At 64.7% G+C, this 18,986-nt stretch overlaps 1 protein-coding gene across 2 annotated transcripts; it reads right to left on the reverse strand.

Moving 5' to 3' along the window:
• Positions 1–749: 749 nt before the first annotated feature.
• TSC22D3 (TSC22 domain family member 3) lies at positions 750–17,685 on the reverse strand. Of its 2 annotated transcripts, none has more exons than XM_052813458.1 (3): positions 17,244–17,685; positions 2,650–2,701; positions 750–2,045 (listed from the first exon to the last, which is right to left on the reverse strand). In XM_052813458.1, exons 1-3 carry the CDS (start codon positions 17,564–17,566, stop codon positions 1,800–1,802), a joined length of 621 nt encoding a protein of 206 aa, XP_052669418.1. In that variant the 5' UTR covers positions 17,567–17,685; the 3' UTR covers positions 750–1,799. The 2 variants fall into 2 exon arrangements, with proteins under 2 accessions (XP_052669418.1, XP_052669419.1); XM_052813459.1 differs by lacking the exon at positions 17,244–17,685 and adding an exon at positions 3,029–3,238.
• Positions 17,686–18,986: the final 1,301 nt, after the last annotated feature.

Here is an 18,986-nt window from a genome sequence, read left to right on the forward strand (position 1 = left end):
TGACACACCTCCTGGCTCTCCTGGTACCCAACCAACCTTCAACCCTCACTCAAATGTCATAGCCACCCAGCATCCCCAGAGATGGAGAGTTGGTTTGTTCCCCCCCCCCCCCCACCTACCCCATGGGGTTGAATCCAAGGCTGGCTGTACCGTAGGATAGGGTTGGAGCACCCTTAGCCTCCATCCAGCACTGTTCAATCCAGCTGACCCATCCTGACCCTCACACTCTATTTCAAGACAGTTCAAAGAAAAAACAAACAAACAAACAAACAAACAAACAAACAAACGATGATGTCTCTGAGAAGCAACAGAACAAAACCACCACAGGAAGAGCAGAGCTGGTCTGGGGTCCATACAGCTCCGCACAGCCTGAGAAGAGCCTTCTCCCTGCTTGCCCCCCTCCAGCCTGGCCTCCACACCCCCCTTGGTCACAGGCATGACACAGAGGACAAAGACCTGCAGGTTCAGGGCACCTTTCCTACCGTGCACCCAGCCCCCAGGAAGGGGGTGCCTGCTCACATCTCCAAAATCTCAACTTGGCTTAACCAGGGTGGTTTAGGGGGGACTGACCCCCTCCCCCAAAGGAGGGGAGCTGCCAGGTTTTCCCAGCTGGGGAGCAGCACCAGCCCAGCCCCCAGCAAGTTTGCAGCACAGTATCCTCACCAGTCCCATCCCAGCAAGCCCCAGCACACCCCAGCACCCCAACACCTCACCCTTCCCAGCCACAGACACACAGCTTGGGGTGCACATTTATATAAAAAGTAGAGTTTATTGCCATTTCTACCTAGATTTACACAACTGTGTCACTGCTTCCAACGTCAAAAAGGACGTCCCGTCACTTCCCAGAGAGCTGGCCAGGGAAGGTGGGGAGCCCAGGAGCACAGGCTGGCTCCCCCCAACCCAGCGGGCTGGACCACAGCCCCTGTCATGGCTCTGCCCAGCGGTCAGTCCAGATCCTCCCAGCACTGCTGCATGGCTGTCACTGTGTATGCCAGAGAGGGGTGAATCCGTCCCCCTCCTTTGTGCCGCTCGCAGTGCTGGCCACCCAGTTACAGCCGTTAGCCATTCCAGTCTTGCCTCGAATCCCCCAGCTGTACAGAGATGGGCATGGCTGGCCCAGAGCAGGGCACCCCACAGCCTTGTGGGCACTGCTCATGTGTGTGTTTATACATAGATACGGCTACAGAAGATGCCCAAACTAATAAAACAAGCTTTTTTTTTTCCTTGTAATCCCCACACTGATGTGCGTACAGCCATGCACTACACCGCAACTGCCACCACCGGTGCTCCTCAGAGTCAGGTTTGGGTTCGAGCACGCTCCTGGGTGGGTAGCGGGACAAATCTGCATCGCTCACTAAACAACGGTCTTCCTCCAACGTCAGGCTTTGCCAGAAAGAGACACCCCCCCCTGCACAGTGCAGCAAAGGCACAGGACTCAGCGTGCGCTCCTCCAACCGTGGATTCCCATTAAAGTGCCAAAGGTCACCTGGCACTGCCAGGGTGTTGCAGATGCCCAGGTTTCAGCAGAGCCTGGGATGGGCAGGCCACAGATTTACTCCTGGCACACGGCGGGTGGTTGGATGGGGAGGGGTCAGCTGCCCGCATCTCCCTCACAGAAGAGCATCCTCGTGCAGGAGACGGCCACTGGCTCTGCTGGCTGGCCAGGTTTGCCCGGGGGGGGGCACGGCTCAGCGCCGGGGTCTGGCAGTCCTTCGTGTGAGATGAAGGCGGAAACGATTTTGCAGGAGATTAAGTAGAAAGAGTTCTGTGGCTCTGCCCACCCCGAGGACAGAGCCACCTTACACCGCAGAGCCCCCTGAGTGCTGGGCTGGGGCAGCTGCCCCGGGGCTCTGCTCCTCCACGCACAGGACCTCTGCAGGGAGCCGGGACTGGAACTTCTCCAGCTGCTCAGGGCTGGCGAGGGTCTTCAGGAGGCTGTTTTCACGCTCCAGCTGGGAGTTTTTCTCCAACAGTTCTTTGATTTGCTCTTTCAGGACCTCCACCTCCTCCCGCACCGCGTACATCAGGTGATTTTTCACAAGATCCTGCAAAAGGCCCATTGAAGAGACCAATCACTCAACGGTTACACCCTGGGGGTTGCTCCCACCCTGCCCCGCAAAGCTCTGCCCCCAGCCACTCGCCAAGTGCCGCAAAGGCTTTTCCCAAAGGCTGCCCCTCCCCACGCCACCCTTGGCACCCTGGCCACGGCTCGGTGCTCACCCAGTGTAGCCCCCCCCAGGCCAGCACCCACAGCATCCCTCAGGTCCCCAATCTCCCAGGTCTCGCTGCCTCCGGAGGCACTCTCCAACGCCCGCCCCCCCCCCCCCCGGGGGTCTGGCAGGCTGCAGTTCCCTACCACCCATGCGGTCTGGCTTGGTCACCCCCCCCATCCCCAGAGGGTCCTTCCCAGGTTCCCCCCTCGGCAGACTCCCTGCGCACTGCGGCGCTGCCGGAGCCAATGAGCTCAGCCAGCTGCGGCGGGCAGACAAAGGAGCTGCTCTGTTCCGCAACGGGCTGGAGAGCGGGGACCCCCCCGCTCCGGGCTGAGCGCCCACCCGGGGAGTGGGGACCCCCCCCAAGCAAGAGCACCCGGGGAGGGGTCACGGAGCAAGGTCCGCGGTGGGGGGAGGCGGCGGCACTGCGGCTCACCATTGCCTGCTCGATCTTGTTGTCGATGGCCACCACGCTGGCTCCGGAGGCGCTGGAAGAGAGCGGAGAGGCTGGGCGTTAGCAGCGAGCCCCCGGGCACCCCCTCCCCGGGGAATTCATGCACCGGGACACCCCCTACCCCGGGCCGCAATGCAGCGGGGCTTCCCCCTTCACCAGGGATCAATGCATCAGTTCCCCCCCCCCCCCCCCGCCCCACAGGAACAATGCACCTGTCCCCCCCCCGGCTCCGCAGGGGCAATGCGGCGGGCTCTCCCGGGGCACCGAGGCGCCCCTTCACCCGGGACAACGCGCCGGCCCGGCCCGGGCCACGGCGGAAAACGGCGGGGCGGACCGCGGCCGGTACCGGGGCTGCCCCTACCTGTTGTCGAGCTTCACGGAGACCACGTCCCCCCCCAGCAGGGAAGAGAAAAAGGAGATGGAGAAGTTGTGGAGCTGGTAGACAGCCACCTCCATGGGGGACTGGTACATGCCGGTGCTCATGGCTGCGGAGACCGTCGCAAGCAGACGAGCGAGAGCTGAACGCACTGCGGCTCCCCCCCGCGCCGCCCCCGCTTATATGGGCGGTGTCCGCCCCGTCGGGCGGGGCCAGCGCGGCCGGGCCGGCCCCGCGTACCGCAACGCCGCGCCCGGGGCTGCTCCGGGTGCTACGGCACCCCTACCCCCGGCACGGCACCCTCGCACCCCGGCACGGCACCTCCGCGCCTCCCCAGCTGCACCCCAGCACAGCACGGCCCCTTCCCAGTCCAGAACCCCTGCCCCCCAGCGCCGTGTCCTCGCGACTCTGCACTCCTAATCTGTACACCCACTCCTGCACCCCTCGTCTTCCGCAACAAGAGTCTTGGCACCCCATCCCTCCTCGGCACCCATCCCTCCACCCCACATTCCTCCGCAGCCCTCAGCACCCCCTTTCTGTGCTCCCCACATACAACCGCGATGGGGGTTCAGCTGAGGGGGGACGACACACACCTGCTTGGAGGACTGGGAAAAGGAGGAAACCCGCTTTGCATTTGGGGGGGGGCACGGCTGCAGGTCCCCCCCGCGCAGCAGGGCCCGCCGCGGCTGCAAAGCCGGGGCGGGGGAGGGGGGGTGGCAGAAGGAAAAGGGGCAGCCACGGGCGTGCAAAGCAAAACCGGGAGTGCAAACCAGAAACGGGAGTGGAAAAACAACACGGGCGCGCAAAACAAGACCCGGAGTGCAAAACAAAACCGGACCGCAAAACAAAAACGGGAGTGGAAAAACAAAACCGGCGTGCAAAACAAACCCCGGGCTGCAAAACAAGACCGGGGCCAGCCGCCGGCCCCGCCTCGCCCTTGCATAACCCTCCACCGGACCGCGCTCCGCCCGGGGGGGGGCCGCCGCCCCGCGGCCAGGGCCGGCACTGCAGCGGGGCCGGGGCAGGGGCCGGGGTCGGGCCCCGGCTGCCCCCCCCAGCTGCGCGCGGAGGGAGGCTGGGGCGCCCGGGGCTGCTGGCGGGGGGGGGGCGCACTGCCGGGGGGCCGGGTGTGCGCTGTGTTTGCGTGTGCACACGCGTGTGCAAGCACTGGGGTCACGCCGGGTCTGCCACCGCACCCGCAGAGCGACTTGCACATAGAGCGAGTGTGTCTCCTCCGTGGGGCGCAGGCAAGACCACCGCCCCAAAACACCCCTAGCAACGTGGGGGGGCTGGCGCTGGCATTGCCCACCGCGGGTGCTGCTCCCCCTGCGCTCGGCCGCCCTCCCTCGGCTGCCCCGCCAGCTCCAAGGCTTATCTCTGCCCTCTGGACCTGCACCGGGTGGGACTTCGCTTAGCACCCGGGCGGTCGTCCCGCTGCGCCCCGCTGCTGCCCGCTGCCGCTGACCCTGTGGGGCTCGTCCTTTGCAAGCCAGGGCAGGGGCTGATGCTGAACGAGACCCTGGCAGGGAGCCCGCGCCACGGCGCAGCGTCTGAGAAAGCGTTAGTGCTGGCAGGGGCACCTGCACCCCAGAGATGCTGCAGAGGACCCCAAATCCCCTGATCCAGGGAGTGCTGAAGGTGCCCGGCACCTGGCTGGTGGGTGCCAGTGTGGGAAGTGGCCCAAGGAGCCCCAACCAGTGGGTGTGCTGCCGTGCCCCTTCCTCAGAGAGAGGGCTGAGGGTGGGCGGAGGCGTATTTCCCCATCAGAAAGGGAAACTGAGGCACAGTGCAGCATGGCTGCTGCCCAGAGCAAGGCCCTGCCAACTTGTTCCCCAGCAAATCGCATCCCTGCCTCCCAGGGCAGGATGAGGACCACGGTGTCCTGAGCAGCGAAGGGCATGGGCACCCTGTGTGGGCACGTGTGGCACCCATTCGTCCCTCCGTCTGCGGGGGAATGATGCACATCCCCCCATGCCAGCACCAGCCTGGCCCACGCAAAGCTGCTGGGCAGGGCTGAGCAGGGGGCTGGTGCTGCAGAGAGCAGGCAGAGGCTTGTCCCCCCCAGCCCCGGGGCTGGCACATGTCCCCCCACCCTGCCCGCGGCCAGGCCCTACTCACCAGTCCCTCCTCCTGAAGAGGCTCGGGGAGTATGGTGGCTGGAAGGCCATGCCAGCGCCTGAGACCCCGCTCTGGCCCCTCTGCTCCCCGGCGGCAGCCCAGCGCCCCAGCAGCGATGCCGGTTCTGCCCGCAGCCGCGTCCCCCCGGCCTGCCGGGTGGCAGGGACAGCCTGGGTGCCGGCCGCATCCCAGGGCAGCGGGCACGGGGTAAACACGTCGGGTAGATGACCTCAGCCATGCTCAATTGGCCCTTTCAGGGGCCAGCGGGTCAGCGTGCCACCCCGAGCCGCCCGGGTGCCGAGCGGGGAGCGGGCGGCTGCCCCCCTCCACGGGCAGATGAAAGGCGCTCTGTGTGCGCTTGTCCCCAGGGTGGCTGGTGGTGGGCAGGGTGGCAGCCCCCGTGACACGGGGCACAGCTCTGTCCCCTAGGCCAGGAGAAGCCCAGGCCACCCACACCAGGGGTCCTGTGACGGTTTCCCTCTGCAGCTCAGGGAAGGTGCCCATCTCACTACGGAGACGGCAGGGGAGAAGGAGAGAGGCATTTTCTTTCCCGTGGTTGGGCACGTCACTGGTTATGCCACCTTCTTTCTCCTGCAGAGAGGTGGGCAGCAGCAGGGAGATAGGGTGGGCAGACCCCAGCTTGCCCCTAGCCCTGGCAGCCGTGCCTCGGTTTCCCCACCTCCTCATCTCCCGCGCTACTGCACCCCCAGACCTGGCCCTGCCCCCTTCCCAAAGGAAAGCCCTAAATTATTAGTGCCAGGGACCATGGGCTCCAGGACGGATGGACCAGAGCCTGGCTCGTGGCCTTTGCCCCATGGCTCTGGGGTCCCAGGCCCTGCCTGGCCCCTTCCCGACAAAGCGCTTGAGCACCGAGAGCTGGCTAAAAGCCGGCGATTTCCGTGGCTGCTGGAGTGAAGTGGTGAAGCGCAGTGGCGTAGTGCTTCGGGAGGAAATCACTTCAGCTCTGCCACCTCCAATATTTTTCCCATGGAGCTGGGACTATGGCAAAAATAAACAAAAGTAAGTCGCTGACTTCCCTGCCGCCCCTCCTGGGGTCTTTCCCAGCCCTGCACAGCCCTGACCAGAGGCATCACTGCTTGGGGCGTGGGCTCCCCAGCTGTGAGGCTTGGAAGGATGCTGCTCTCCTCCATGAGACCCCCAGGGGAGGGACGCTTTTTAGGGATGGAATTGCAGAAGGCTCTGCTTTCTCTTTCCTTCCCGGCACTTAATTAATGAGGAATCCCAAGGCAGCCTGGCCGGCCGGGGACAGGTCACATTGGGCATGGGGGCTGCCTCCTCTCCCTGGCACAGCGTCAGCAGGGATGCAGCCCACCCCCCTGCAGCCCCTCGCCCACACACCCACTTGGGGGACATGGCTTCTGCTGCAGACACCCCTGGATGTGTTGTTGGGTGCACACAAACATGGGCACACTTTGCAACCCATACATTGACGCGCACACGTGCAAGTCCCGCGTGCACATGCACGCCCTGCAGACACAGGCACACCCACACAGACATGCCCAGCCCCTTTGCATGCACACGTGCATTTTCTAGCCCACATGGGCCTGCATGCTGCACACAGGTGCATACCCTGCATGCACATGCATACGCGTGCATCCTGCATGCACACCCGCTTCTGCATGCACACCCTACAAACACGTCCCTCCTGCGTGCATGCCAATGCATCCTGCACGTGCACTGCAAATACCTCACCCCCCCACGCACACGTTGCCCTGACTCATGGCTGACGCAGACGTACACCCGTGCATGCACACATGGTGTCGGCAGCGCGGCGCGGAGGCAGCTCAGCTGTCCCCTTGTGCAGGGGGGAGGCACCCCCTGCCCATGGGCTGGCCCCACTGCAGCCCACCTGGCATCTCAGAGGTGGGAGCAGCAGCTCACAGCTCTCTGCTGGACCCCTGGTTCGGGCTCGGCTCTCATCTGGATGGGAGCCCCCGTGGGCTGTCCAAACACCTCCCACAGCAGCAGAGTCCTGCGTGGGGTTCCAGCTGCGCCCTGAGCGGCGGGGGGCCCTTTCCCAGCCCCCTGTGGCCCCGGCAGACGTCCTTGCTGGGCTGCTGGCCCCACTCCAGCAGGGCTGCTGGGATCTGCTTCCTCTCCCACCGCCCCGTGCCCTGCTCCTGGTCCTCTGGGGCCTGGCGGCAGCAGAGCAAGGTGGTCAACGTCCCCCCTTGCTCTTCCTACACAGCAGGGGGCCATGGACTCACTGCTACCCTATGGCACCAGAGGCCATGGTGAGGGACGCCTTGGAGCAGGCTGGGCGAGAGGGGCCAGTGGCGCAAGCTGCATCCCTAGGGCAGCAGCACGACAGCTCTTGCCTCATGTGTGCAGCCTTGGGAGGTTCATCAGGCAGGGCCCCGGCTCGTGCCTGTGGTTATTTTGGGAACAATAACGGCAGCCACGATACAGTGTAATTGTGACACTAATTGTTGTGCTCTCTGGGGGGAAAAAACCCCCGTGGCTGTCATCAAGCAGCTAGGAGAGGTGGTGACACTAGCCATTCGCTGGTGTCACCGCCAGCAGTGGCCCTGCAGGATACCCCAAAGCTGCTAGCAACCCCTCAGCCACCCCACACACGGCCTGTGCCCTAGCCTGGGAGATGCCAGCCCCGATCACCAGGTGACATTTAGTGACAACCCCCTCCACTGCAAGAGGACACAGAGCCATGAATGCAGCTGGGCTGCAGCCCCCGCAGGGCTAAGCCTGGCTGGAGCAAGGGATGACATGGAGCAGGATGATGGGATCATCTCTCTCGCCTCCTGGCACCCCACACCAGCACCATGTTGTGGGTCAGGGGACACGGCCCCGTCCCCACGGCCCCGTCCCCACGGCCCCAGGGATGAGATGTGCTATTGCGCTGAGCCTCCTACATTGAACTCGTGCCAGGCACTGCAGTGCCACATGCCAAAGGATGCCCTTGCCCTGTCAGCTGCTGGTGGGAGCTGGAGGAATGGCCTGTGCTGCCGGAGCAGTGCTGGCTCCTCAGCCTCCGCTCTCCCCCAGCTCCAGGCCGTTCTCGCTGCTCTGTGGCAGTGTTCCTGGCTTGCTCTCTCCCAAGGACTCAGCTCAATGGGAGGAAGGCCCTTCAGAGGGTCTGAGGCGTGGGAAATGTTTATTGCCTGGCCTTAGAGACACTGGAGAGCAACACGGGAAAGGCGCAGAGCCAAAGCTGCCCAGGCTGCTCCACAGAGCCAGATCTCCAGCTCAAAGGGTCAGAGCAGAGGGGGAGAGGAAAAGCCACTGCTTGCAAACACACAGCTAAGAAAACTCTGCCTTTCACAGCCTGAAATCCTGCAGCTGTGGCTGTGCCAGCCAAGGGGACTGGGGATGCCAGCGCCAGGGCCAGCCGTGCCCGGCAGGAGCTGAAGGAGGGGTGGCCAGGGACATTGGTGATGGCTGGGGCTTGTGAGAGCCCATGGTGGCAAGGACTGGGTGTGGGACAGGTCTGTGGAGCCCCCAGTCTTGCCCCACAGCCCTATCCTGGTGCTGGGGAGGTAGAGGTAATGTCAGGGGGCTGCCCACAGGCACGCAGGCAGCTGTGTCACCTGCTGTCCCACTCCGCAGTCTCACTCGCAGCATCCCAAACTGCGCCTGCCTGCCCTGCAGCACAGGAACAGACCAGCTGGCCAGCTCTTGGTTTCCTCATCCTGAAGATGTCCTGGCCGAGCTGTTTACTGCAGACTTGGCACTACCCCCGGCTCAGCTGGTGCCTTCCAGGGGCTGCGTGGGACCTGTGGCAGCCCCACGCATCCAGGAGCCCTGCGACATGGGGACCTGGTTCATGCTCACCAGAGCCTTGGAGTGCTCATAAATCCCTCAACCCAGGGCACATGCTGCTCCAGAGCAGAGGGCAAGCCCTCCCAGGTACATCCGTAAGTGCCTGGGCAGGTATGCAAGCCCCTGCCTGCAGAGCCAGTGCTGCTGGCCTTGCTAGACCTAGTCCCAGTCCCAGGGGACACCAGAGCAACGGGGAGAGCGGCGCAGGGCAGTCAAGGCCTTTGCAACGCCGGGGAAGCCCAGGGAGGGTTTGCAATTGGGGAAGGCCGATGGGGAACCTGTCCTCCCCTCCCTTCACCACCGACCCACGCGAGCAGAGCGAGCTTCTGTGGGTGGGGGACATGGCTAAGGCTAACCCCTCCGCCGGGCAGCAGGGCACGGGCAGGGATTGCAGCGCGGGGACTCCTCCAACCTGTTGGGCTGGAGGCACTGTGGGGCGGGAGGAGGGAGCCCTGGCAGGCTCCCATGTCCAGCTGTTGGGCTGCCTGCTTCCTCTGATAAAGGTACTTGGCTGTACTCCCAGTTCTGTTTTTTCTGGCATGCGAGTGCACACCCCAGAGCCGGCCTGCTGAGAGCTGCAATTTTTCTTTCTTTAACTTTGTCACCGGCCCCCATTCTTCCTCCCGTGCCCCCCAGCCAGTGCACCCCAGTAGCAGCTGCCCCCCCCCCAGCAGTGGTGTCAGGAGGGGAGGTCAGGGACGACCCGGCTCCGGCAGACCTCTCCCCGCGGTGCTGTACATCAGAAGCCCCCAAAGCCACAGCTTCCCCAGGCATGCTGGGGTAGGAGGGGAAGAGGAAAAAGGGCTGATCTGCTTATTAGCAGCCCTGGACCATGCTGCCCAACCTCCTGCCTTGCCTGCGTTTGTCAACACCAGCCCCACGCTGCTGCCTGCACAGCTCGGGCCGCCCCAGCGGGCGCCCTGCCAGGGGCCCTGCCGCAAACCTCAACACCCCACTGCTCCCCTGCTCACACCCGGCCCGTGCAGGGTCCCACAACCGCAGCATGCCGGGGGGGATAGGCTGTCAGGTATGGCACAGCCCAGCAAAAACCCTGTAGCGTTCCCACTAGCATCGTGCCTGGCTGCGGGGCCGGGGGGGAGTGAGCACAGCCAGACCCTGGCCACACTCCCTGCCGCCTGTGGGTCAGGGATGCCCAGCCCCAGGCAGAATGGGCGGACTGAACCCTCAGCAGAGTTCTCATCCACAAATCTGTCCGCAGAGCAAGCATTTCACACCCACGGGCCCCGTGGGGTGGAGTCCCGTAACTGAACTCTGTGTTACCTCCCTTGGTTAGCCATGCCCTGCCCCGCAGGTCTCCTGCCAGCCCAGGCTATGAACTTCAGGCCTGTCCTCATTTCGTAGCCCACTGTATCATCTTGGACGGTCCCAGCTGGATCACCCCCAGATCCTGGCTGCCCTTCTCTGGTCCGGTTTCAGGGAACCAGGGCCAGAACGGAGGTGGCCGTGATGCTGAAGGGACCCCCCGCAGCACCAGGGCCACGCGGTGCCCTCGAACCCCAGAGCATGCAGCGGGCAGGGGGCTGCCAGCCTGGGCTCTGCCCTCCCCTCGCCCCTTGCTGGCGCAGAGCTGGCTTTTCTGGAGATCCCCAGCCCAAGAGAGGAACCCCAAGGCTGGGCCTCCGGCATCTGCCGAAAGAAATCCCAGGCCACTTTTCAGGCAGGGGCGGGCGCTCCGGAGCCACGCTCGGCGCTGGCAGCTGCTGCCCTGCGGCGTGCGGGAGCGCCTGGCTCGCTAATTGGAAGGCAGCTCGTTATATAATGAGAGGACAGAGTCTGGGAAGCTGCGAGAGAGCAGCGTGTCGGCACCCCGTGCGACCAAAAGCTGCTCTTCCAGCCCAGACTAACCCACGTTCAAGGAAACCCTTGAATCCTGCACCTTCCCCTTTCAAAGGTGCCTGAGCTTTGCATTCTCCTGCCTGGCCCGATGGGGATGCTCGGGGGGAGCCCCAGCAGCCCCTCAATGCCCCTTCCCTGGGGTCAAACCGGGTGGACCCAGCGGGGGGGTGCGAAGCCAGGCCAGACGCAAGTCGGTGGGGATCAGAAGTGGGAGAGGAGCTGAGCTCTGCCAGAGTGTGAGCCAGCCGCCCCGCAGGAGGTCAGGCAAGGACGCGCGCTGGGGCTGCACAGTTTCAGCAGAGACGGTTATTAATACCCCGCCTGGCCTTTGCAAAGAATCCCGGGCATTTCGAACTGGGGACGCTTCGTTAAAACCCTTCCCTAGCTGACATTTCAGAACAATAACAACATGAAAGACAATAAGCTGCTGGCGGGACGCATACCTGCGGTGCTGCCGTGGCTCTCCGTGTACCCGGCCTTGGCTGCCAGCCATCACCTGGCTCGTGCCAACCCTTGGGGACGACGTAAGACCATTCCCTGCCTCCAGACCACCTGGAGCAGTCCTGCTCAGTGTCATGGGGGGATCGCTGGGACGGTTTCACTGGGGGCCAAGGGGATATCTTGTCCTGCCCTGTGGCATCGGCCACCGTGCAGCCCACCCGGGCAGGGCTGCCATCCCCAGGGCAGTTGCAGGCAGGGGGTGGCGAGGACTGGATCACACCCTAACCCCAGGGCCAGGGGTCAGCAGGGCAGGGAGGGGACCAGGGCTTCTGCTCTGCCACCGGAGTAATTCTGAAGCAAAAGTCCCTCAAATATATATATAACTCTAAGCACACAGACAGAGGATGACAAACTCCTGTCCCAAAGCCAGCAAAGCACGGCACCTGGATAAATATAACTCAGAGCTCATCGGCAAAGCGTGGCTTCAGGACAGGTTGCAGCCTTTAACACCTCTCGAGCCCTCACCCCCCTGCCACACACCCTGAGGTATCCTCTGCCCTCTGCAAATGGGGTCTCAGTCGCTTCCCAAGGGCAGGATCCGCCCGGACCCACTCTTCCCTTGGCAGACGTCTTATGGTGCATATAGACAGGCTGCGGTCACATCCCCTGTGTGCACACGCAGCTGCCAGGCTCTGCCGACATGTGCCCTGAACCCCTCAGTCCCACGCAGGTCACGGTGCTCCCCCAAAGTAAAGGGTCGGCTTTAACCCTCTCTGTGCTGGGAGGGGGCTGGGGAGGTGGTGTCGGGTCGCAGCACAGAGGAGCACACCAGTGGCATGGCGTGCCCGCAAAGGCATTGTCCACAGCACCGACATCTGTGCCGTGTGCCCGGTGGGAGCTGAAGTGCCAGCCGGGCTGTAAAAGGCTTCCCCTGTGTGTCAGCCCCAGCCCCAACTTACAGCCGAGCTCAGCAGTACCTGCCTCAGCACCCTCCAGGATCAGGCCACGTACGTGTCACCAGAGAAGGGGGAAGCGTGATGCTGGAGCGGGGGGCATGATGCTGGGACCAGGACAGACCCCTGTAACCTGCTCCAGCTCCAACCTCTTGCACACCTAAAGTTCAAAGCTTGAAATAAATCCCGCCAGCATTTTCCTCATGGTGCCGTGCTGCCCGTCCCTGCCTGTCCTTGGAACACCTACACCCTACCTGCTCGGAGCTGGGTGCGTGCCCTGGCAGACAGGCAGCGCCTGAGCGTCCGCAGGAGGATCTGAGGTGACAGGTTTCTGTGCAGCTGGTGTTGGCATCACTAGACTTCAGCTCAGCTGTGCCAGGCCCTCTTGGCCATAGCCTTGTGGCCAGGGGCAAATGGTTTCATCCTGAGGGGCTGGAGGGGCAGAGCAGGGCTCTCCTGTGCTCCAGGGCATGTTGGGGAATCTCCTTGCTGGAGGGAGCTGGGTCTCGCAGAAACAGGCAAGGGACGGGCATGGTGCATGGTGCAGCACATGCCGCAGCCAGCCCTGCCGAGCCGTGCCGAGCACAGTGTGCTGCAGCTGAGCCCAGTGCTGCTGCGCTTCCCCGGCCAGGAGCTCCTGCAAGCCTGACCTGCAGGGACATCGCCCCAAAGCCTGCTGGGTCATGGGGCAGGGGTCCCAGGGTGGTGGGATGCCCGTGATGGAAACCAAGGCAGGCACAGCAGACAGGCTGCTTGGCATCTTCCAGGCGGTGGGAGGATTTGGGCACGCCAAGGTCAGCTACTCCCTGGAGTGCAAGCTACTCTTGCTGCTAAACAAAAGCTCCCCAGCATCTCAGCGGTCTGCAGTGCTCGGCAAACCATGCTACGAGACACGGGTCAGGCCACGTGCAGCTCTGTCCCACGAGAGCAAAGCAAACAAATACCCAGTGCACCGGTCCCGAGCGGGAAGGGTGGCTCTCACAGCCCCCTCCCCAGGCAGACCTGCCCCGTGGGGCCAGGGAGGGCAGAGCGGCCGGCAGGACGGGTCTTCGGTCTCACACCCACACCTCTCTCACGGTCACACGTGCTCCTGTGTGCGGCCCCTCTCCCCGTCAATGCCTCCTTGTTGCTCCAGCCCACTCGGCCGGCAGGAATGCGCTCCCTGGCCCTGCCGCCCCGGGATGCCCTTTACGCCCCGGCTCCGTCTCCTCCTCCCGCATCGCTGCCGCAAAGTGACACCCGATGGACGGGAACAAATGGTGCCGTGCCACAAATGCCACCCTGGCACCGCTGCCTGGGCAGCTCCTGCTCGCCGGCCTGACCTTATGGTGGGAAAGGTGGTGTTGCCCGGCTTCTCCCACCCTGATTCATCCTTCCCCCAGCCTCTCGGTGCAGCACAGCGCTCGCCTGCCTCCCTGCAATTCCCTTGGCTTGCCCAGGACCCAGGGGAAGGTGGCCCCCAGCCCCTTTCACGGGTCAGGCCAAAGGGTGGGTCATTGCCCACCCTGTTCGGCAGAGCAGCAGCTCCCACAGTGCCTGGGAAGGGTCTGGATGGGCAGAGATGTCCCACTGCTGCCCAGAGCAGGACAGGGCATGGACTGGCCAGGCTGCCGGATCTTATCCGGGAGAGGCTGGGCAAGGAGAGCTGGCCCGGGCTGGTCGATGTGGGCGAGCAGGTTGGCACATATCTCCTCTCCCCACCCCAGAGCCAGGCGGGGCCCTGCCTGAATCACATGCCAGTACGCACCCTGGAGGGTGCTGCTCTCCCCTCACAGTGCTGACCCCCTCCCACGCCGCTGGCTCCCGTCAGCCCCCCCAGTCCCAGGAAAGGTGCCACACAGTCACGGGGCTGCTCTCCCCGGCCGACGTTTGGCCAGGCTCGCGCCTGGGTCTTGGAGGAGCAATCCTGGGGTAACGCTGGCATCGTGGAGGGATGGCGGAGACCTTACTGCCCACCGCACTGGCATGTGTGGGGAGGAGATGTGTCACCCAGCCAGCATGGTGATAGCTGGCCTCCCTATACCTGGTGTTTCCATGTGAGCTTGGCCCCTTGGCACTGCCCAGGTCTCCTTGGAGAGCAGTTCATGATGCCCCATGTGAGGAGGACACAGAGGGGAGAAGCCCTTTTTGAATGGGATCCCACGCACTCCCTGAGCAGGAGGAGTCAGCCCTGTAGGCAATAGGTCCAGAGCATCCCTACCTTGTGCATCCCTCACAGCATCCCTGCAGCGAGCAAAGAGCATGGATAGCCTGGCAGGGACCACCCAGCCAGGGGGAAACCCCCAGAGACAGGCTGGAAATGCTCAATGTAGGTTGTCCCAGACCCCCAGCACTGATCTGACTCTGGCTTGCAGAGCCCAGGGCTTGATTCAGCATGGGCTGAAGTGTCTCCAGCAGCCCCAGAGCCAGACTCAGACTCCAGATGCAGCTGCTTGGTCCTTCCATGCTGCGCTGGACTTCGGCCACGCACGAGCGCATGCATCCATGCGACCTCCCCCTCCTCCTGTGCCAGTGTAGGAGCACATCAGCTAAAACAAGGGGCACAAACCTGCTCAGGTTCCCCAGTGCCAGCAGCAAGGGTGCCCTTATCAGGCCTGTTATCGGGGTGTTCCTCTGGCACCCACAATCCCCTGCTTTGTATGCTATCACCTCGTGGGTATCTTGGCTCATTCCCCAGGAGGAGAAAGTTCAGGCTGGAGCAAAACAACAGCAAACACAGGTGTGGGCACACCTGCCTCCAGTGCCCGGGGCTGTGCCCCCCAGCTCCCACAGGCTGTGCCACCCAGGGGCAAAGGGAGATCACCCAAGCAGCCTCCAGACCAGGCTGGCAGCAGGATGCTTGGAAGCAGGCTATGATGGAGGGACACCACAGCTTCACACCACACTATGGCACAGCCTGTCATAAAAGGGAATGCCTGGAGCTTCTTGGGACACCACACACACCAGGGCATGGAGGACAGGCTTGGGCCTTGCAGCGAGGGGCACAGATGGGGAGAAACCCCGGTCCCCTGGCACCTCCGCTTGCTCCCTACCTCAGCAGAGCGGACCAATGCTCGTCGGGAGCACTGTGGGTCCTGCCCCAGCAGGGACGAGTTCAAAAGCAACAAGCTATGCCCACATCGCCCGCCTCTCGCCCACGGGCACCGTCACCGCCTCCCCAGGAGAGCAGTCCAGATGCTTGACTCTGACACCCAGCCCCGACAGCCCGTGCTGGGGACGGTGCCTCTCTTCCCCTCTCCACCCGCGATGCCAACTGGCTGCAGCCACCCGGGGTGAAGGGAAATCTCTTGCTCCTGTTTCCCTCCCGGCTGGGTGGGTTCGCTGCTCGCCGTGCAGCTGGGAGCCCGGGCCGGGTGCCGGGTGCCTTGGCGGGCGTCCCAGCTCCTCCTTTCCCACCTGAGCGGCAGCTCGGCGTTATGTAAGTGCAGGAAGAGCGTCTCCACCGAGGACGGCTCGGAAGGAGCAGCCTGCGCAGCGTTAGACGCTGGCTGGGGCGAGGAGGCGTGCGCGCACCGCCTGGGTGGCTCGCACGCGTGGGGCAGCCACGTGTGAGCCCACTCGCCTCCCCGCGCCGGGCGAGGAGAGCGAAGGGAGGCTCGCACGCCCCTGCACAGCCCAGGAGCACGCCTACAGGTGCATGTGCGTGCAGGAAGGGGAGGGGATGGCAAGGTGTCTGCAAACTTGTGGGTGCTGCCGCGCACCCCACCTGCGCGCTACCCCACCCACGGCGAAGGAACGAGCCCCAGAGCCGCTGCCCGCCCTGCCAGTCACACAGATGCCTGCCACATAGGCACCGAGGGGCCACATGTGCCCTCAGCCCTAGGAGGGGGGGGATGCGTCCCACCTGCTGAAGCCACAGGCAGCTCTGGGGTGCTACCACCCTGCGTCTCCCTGCGGCACCCCCTGGTCCAGCTCAGCTTTCCCAAGGCCGAGCTGGAGAGCCCCGAGCCTGCCAGCCCGCAGCACAGGCTGCTCCCTGTTCTCTCACCAGCTCTCCAGGCTGGCTGGGCACCAGGGCCAGCCCCATCGCAGAGCCGGAGGCACCGGTGCAGGACCTGAGACAGCTCTGTCCCCTCCCCGCCCCTGGGGTCCCCCTCATCAGGGCCGGGGACCCTGCGGGCTGGCAGCCCTGGGGACCCCCCGTTCAGTCTCCTCTGCCCACAGTGCCGGAGCAGGGGAGCAGGGAGGGACCCCACACTCCTGCCTTCCCCGGCCTTGGCATAGAGCCCAGCACTCTGGCAAGTGGACGGGGCCAGCCCTGACGCAGCATGTCCCGCTGCTTGGGTGCAGGCAGCCCCGTCCCGGAGCAGCTCTAGCCGAGAGGGAGCAGCTCGGTCAGGGGCAGAGTCACTTTCCAGGGACGGGAAATACCACCCAGGCCAAATCTGCCTCCACTCAATTTACTCCAGGGAGAGACAGGGAAGCTGCTGAAAGAGCAGGACCTGGCAGCAGGACTCCCTACCCAGTTTCTCACTAACTGTAAAGGTGGCTTTTGAGGCAGCACGGCTGTTTCTCAAGTGACAGCTGTCCCTCTCCATGCAGGACTAAGAGGACAACGCCTGTTTGATGCTGGACACTGTCCATGCCCCTGGCAGGCAATGTCTGCGTGGATAAGATGTAGCTAGGCAGATGAACACAGAGTCCAGGGGCCAAGATACACAGCTGGAGACTGTTGTCACTACCCGGACAGACACAGGGCACTAACAGGGGGGCACCGCTGGCAGTCACCAGGCAGAGCCACCCGGACCTGCACCCAGGGACTGGGCTGGCACCACCCATGGCGGGCAGACTGGGCTCCCTGCCACTGGGCTCTCTCCCAAGCTCATGCTTCTCCCCACCTAGAAATACCCGCTGCTGCCACCCTACCTGGCTCCAGGGTCATATGGGTCCCCCTGCCCCTGGCAGCCCAGGGGACTGCAGGCCCCACGTCTTGCCCCCATACTGCCAGCTCCTGAGCACACTGCCGGCCCGGGTCCGGCTCCAGGGGCAGCCAGCACACAGGCAGCCCCTCAGCATCCGTCGGTGACACCCACCTGTGGAAGAGCAGGAGGATGGAGAGCAGGGTCTGGTCGATGTTCCTGTTGCAGATGCCCTGGTTGAAGAGGTAGCAGGGGTCCCGCACGACGGGCTCCAGCGAGTCCTGGCGCATGATGGAGCTCAGCTTGTCGGTGTTGAGGTTCTTGCGGACCAGCTGCTCCTGCAGCTGCCGGAAGCTGCTGACGGTGGGGCTGCCCAGGTTGTTGTTCTCCCCCCCGGCCCCCTCCTCCAGCCCGCTCCGGTTAGCCAAGTCCAGGCAGCAGCTGCAGCAGTCCAGCCCCACGGGCGACCGGCACTCCTCCACGGGCGACGAGGACATCCCGGGATCCCCCCGCGCGTCGCCACGGCGGCGCAACCGGGGCCGCTCCCGGGGCCGCGGAGGGCGAGCGGCGGCAGGACGCGCCCGGCTGCCGAGCGCAGCGCACGCCCGCCCGGCCGCCCGCCCCGGCTCCGCCGCCCGGCCGCCCGCCCCGGCTCCGCCGCCCGGCCGCCCGCCCCGGCTCCGCCGCCCGCCCCGCCCGGCCGCCCGCCCCGGCTCCGCCGCCCGCCCCGGCTCCGCCGTGCTGATTGGTAACGGCGGCCCCGAGCGCACGGGCCGCCTGCCACCGCACCCCGCCCCGGGCACCCGCCCGCCCCCGGCCGGCCCTGCCCCCGGCACACCCCACGCGTGGGTGCCCGAGGGGCTTTCTGCTCCGCCCCCACCCCCCCCGGGCCCCGGCAGCCCTGCGCCAGTCCTCCGGGCCCTCCGCGGGGTGCGCGGCCCCCCCAGCCTGGCGGCTCGAGATGGCCCGGGAGAGGGTGGCAAGGGGCGGCAAGGGGCCACGGTTCTTCCCTCCCCCGGCGGGGACCCCCCCGCCCCGCTGTGTGCCTCCTGGGGGGGAGCAGGGGGGGCTCAGGGAGGCTGGAGCGCGCCCGCCGGCGGCACCGGCCCCCGGGGCTGCGGCAGGAGCACGCCAAAAGCCCGTGTGGCTCCGGAGCAGAGGCAGAAGAGGGGGAAAAGGGGAAGAAAAGCCCCCAGGATGGCAGAAAAGCCTGGAGTGACCCAGCACCACGGCTGTGGCGGGGAGCTGCTTCACCCAGAGAGAGAAGGAGGCACAGGTGGAACATGAGCGTGTAGAGCCAGGGCAGCCAAGGGCGCGGGGAGAAGTTTTGACTTGCGTGCAGGGTGCTGGGGGCTCTGGGGTTACGCGAGGGGAACAGCTAATTTCTGCAGAGGGGGGACAAGCAACTTCCCTGGCAGTCCTGCACCCTGTTGGGAACATCCCTCCCACCAGTGAGCCGCACTGATCTCGGTGGGCTGGCGAAGAGCAGCTGGGGCACATCGTGCTGCCCTGATGGTGCCGGGACACAGGACAAACACGGCAGAGATGTGGGGATGGCTGGGCTGTGACACTGGGGACGAGGAACGGGAGGGCGCCGAGGTCCCAGCTAAGGAGCACACGCAGAAACAGAGTGAGAGAGGGCAGACAGCATGCGGGGTGGAAGCTGCGCTGGGCTGCCATCACCGTCCATCAATGAACCCTCCCTCCGAGCCAGCTGGGAGATCCCTCACCCCTTCGGAGAGGAAAACATCTGGACAAAACAACTGGGAGCTGCTGAAGAAGGGTTGGCCAAGCATCTGAGAGGCAGCCGAGCTGCCCGAGGGAAGGAGCAGGCAGGCTTTTAAAAGCCCACCATGGGCAGAAGGGGAAGTGAAGGCAGCGGGAGGAATTCTATATGGAGGAATTGCAAATGGATTG

This window comes from Harpia harpyja, chromosome 18 (assembly GCF_026419915.1).
Source record: "Harpia harpyja isolate bHarHar1 chromosome 18, bHarHar1 primary haplotype, whole genome shotgun sequence".
Lineage (NCBI taxonomy): Eukaryota > Metazoa > Chordata > Aves > Accipitriformes > Accipitridae > Harpia > Harpia harpyja.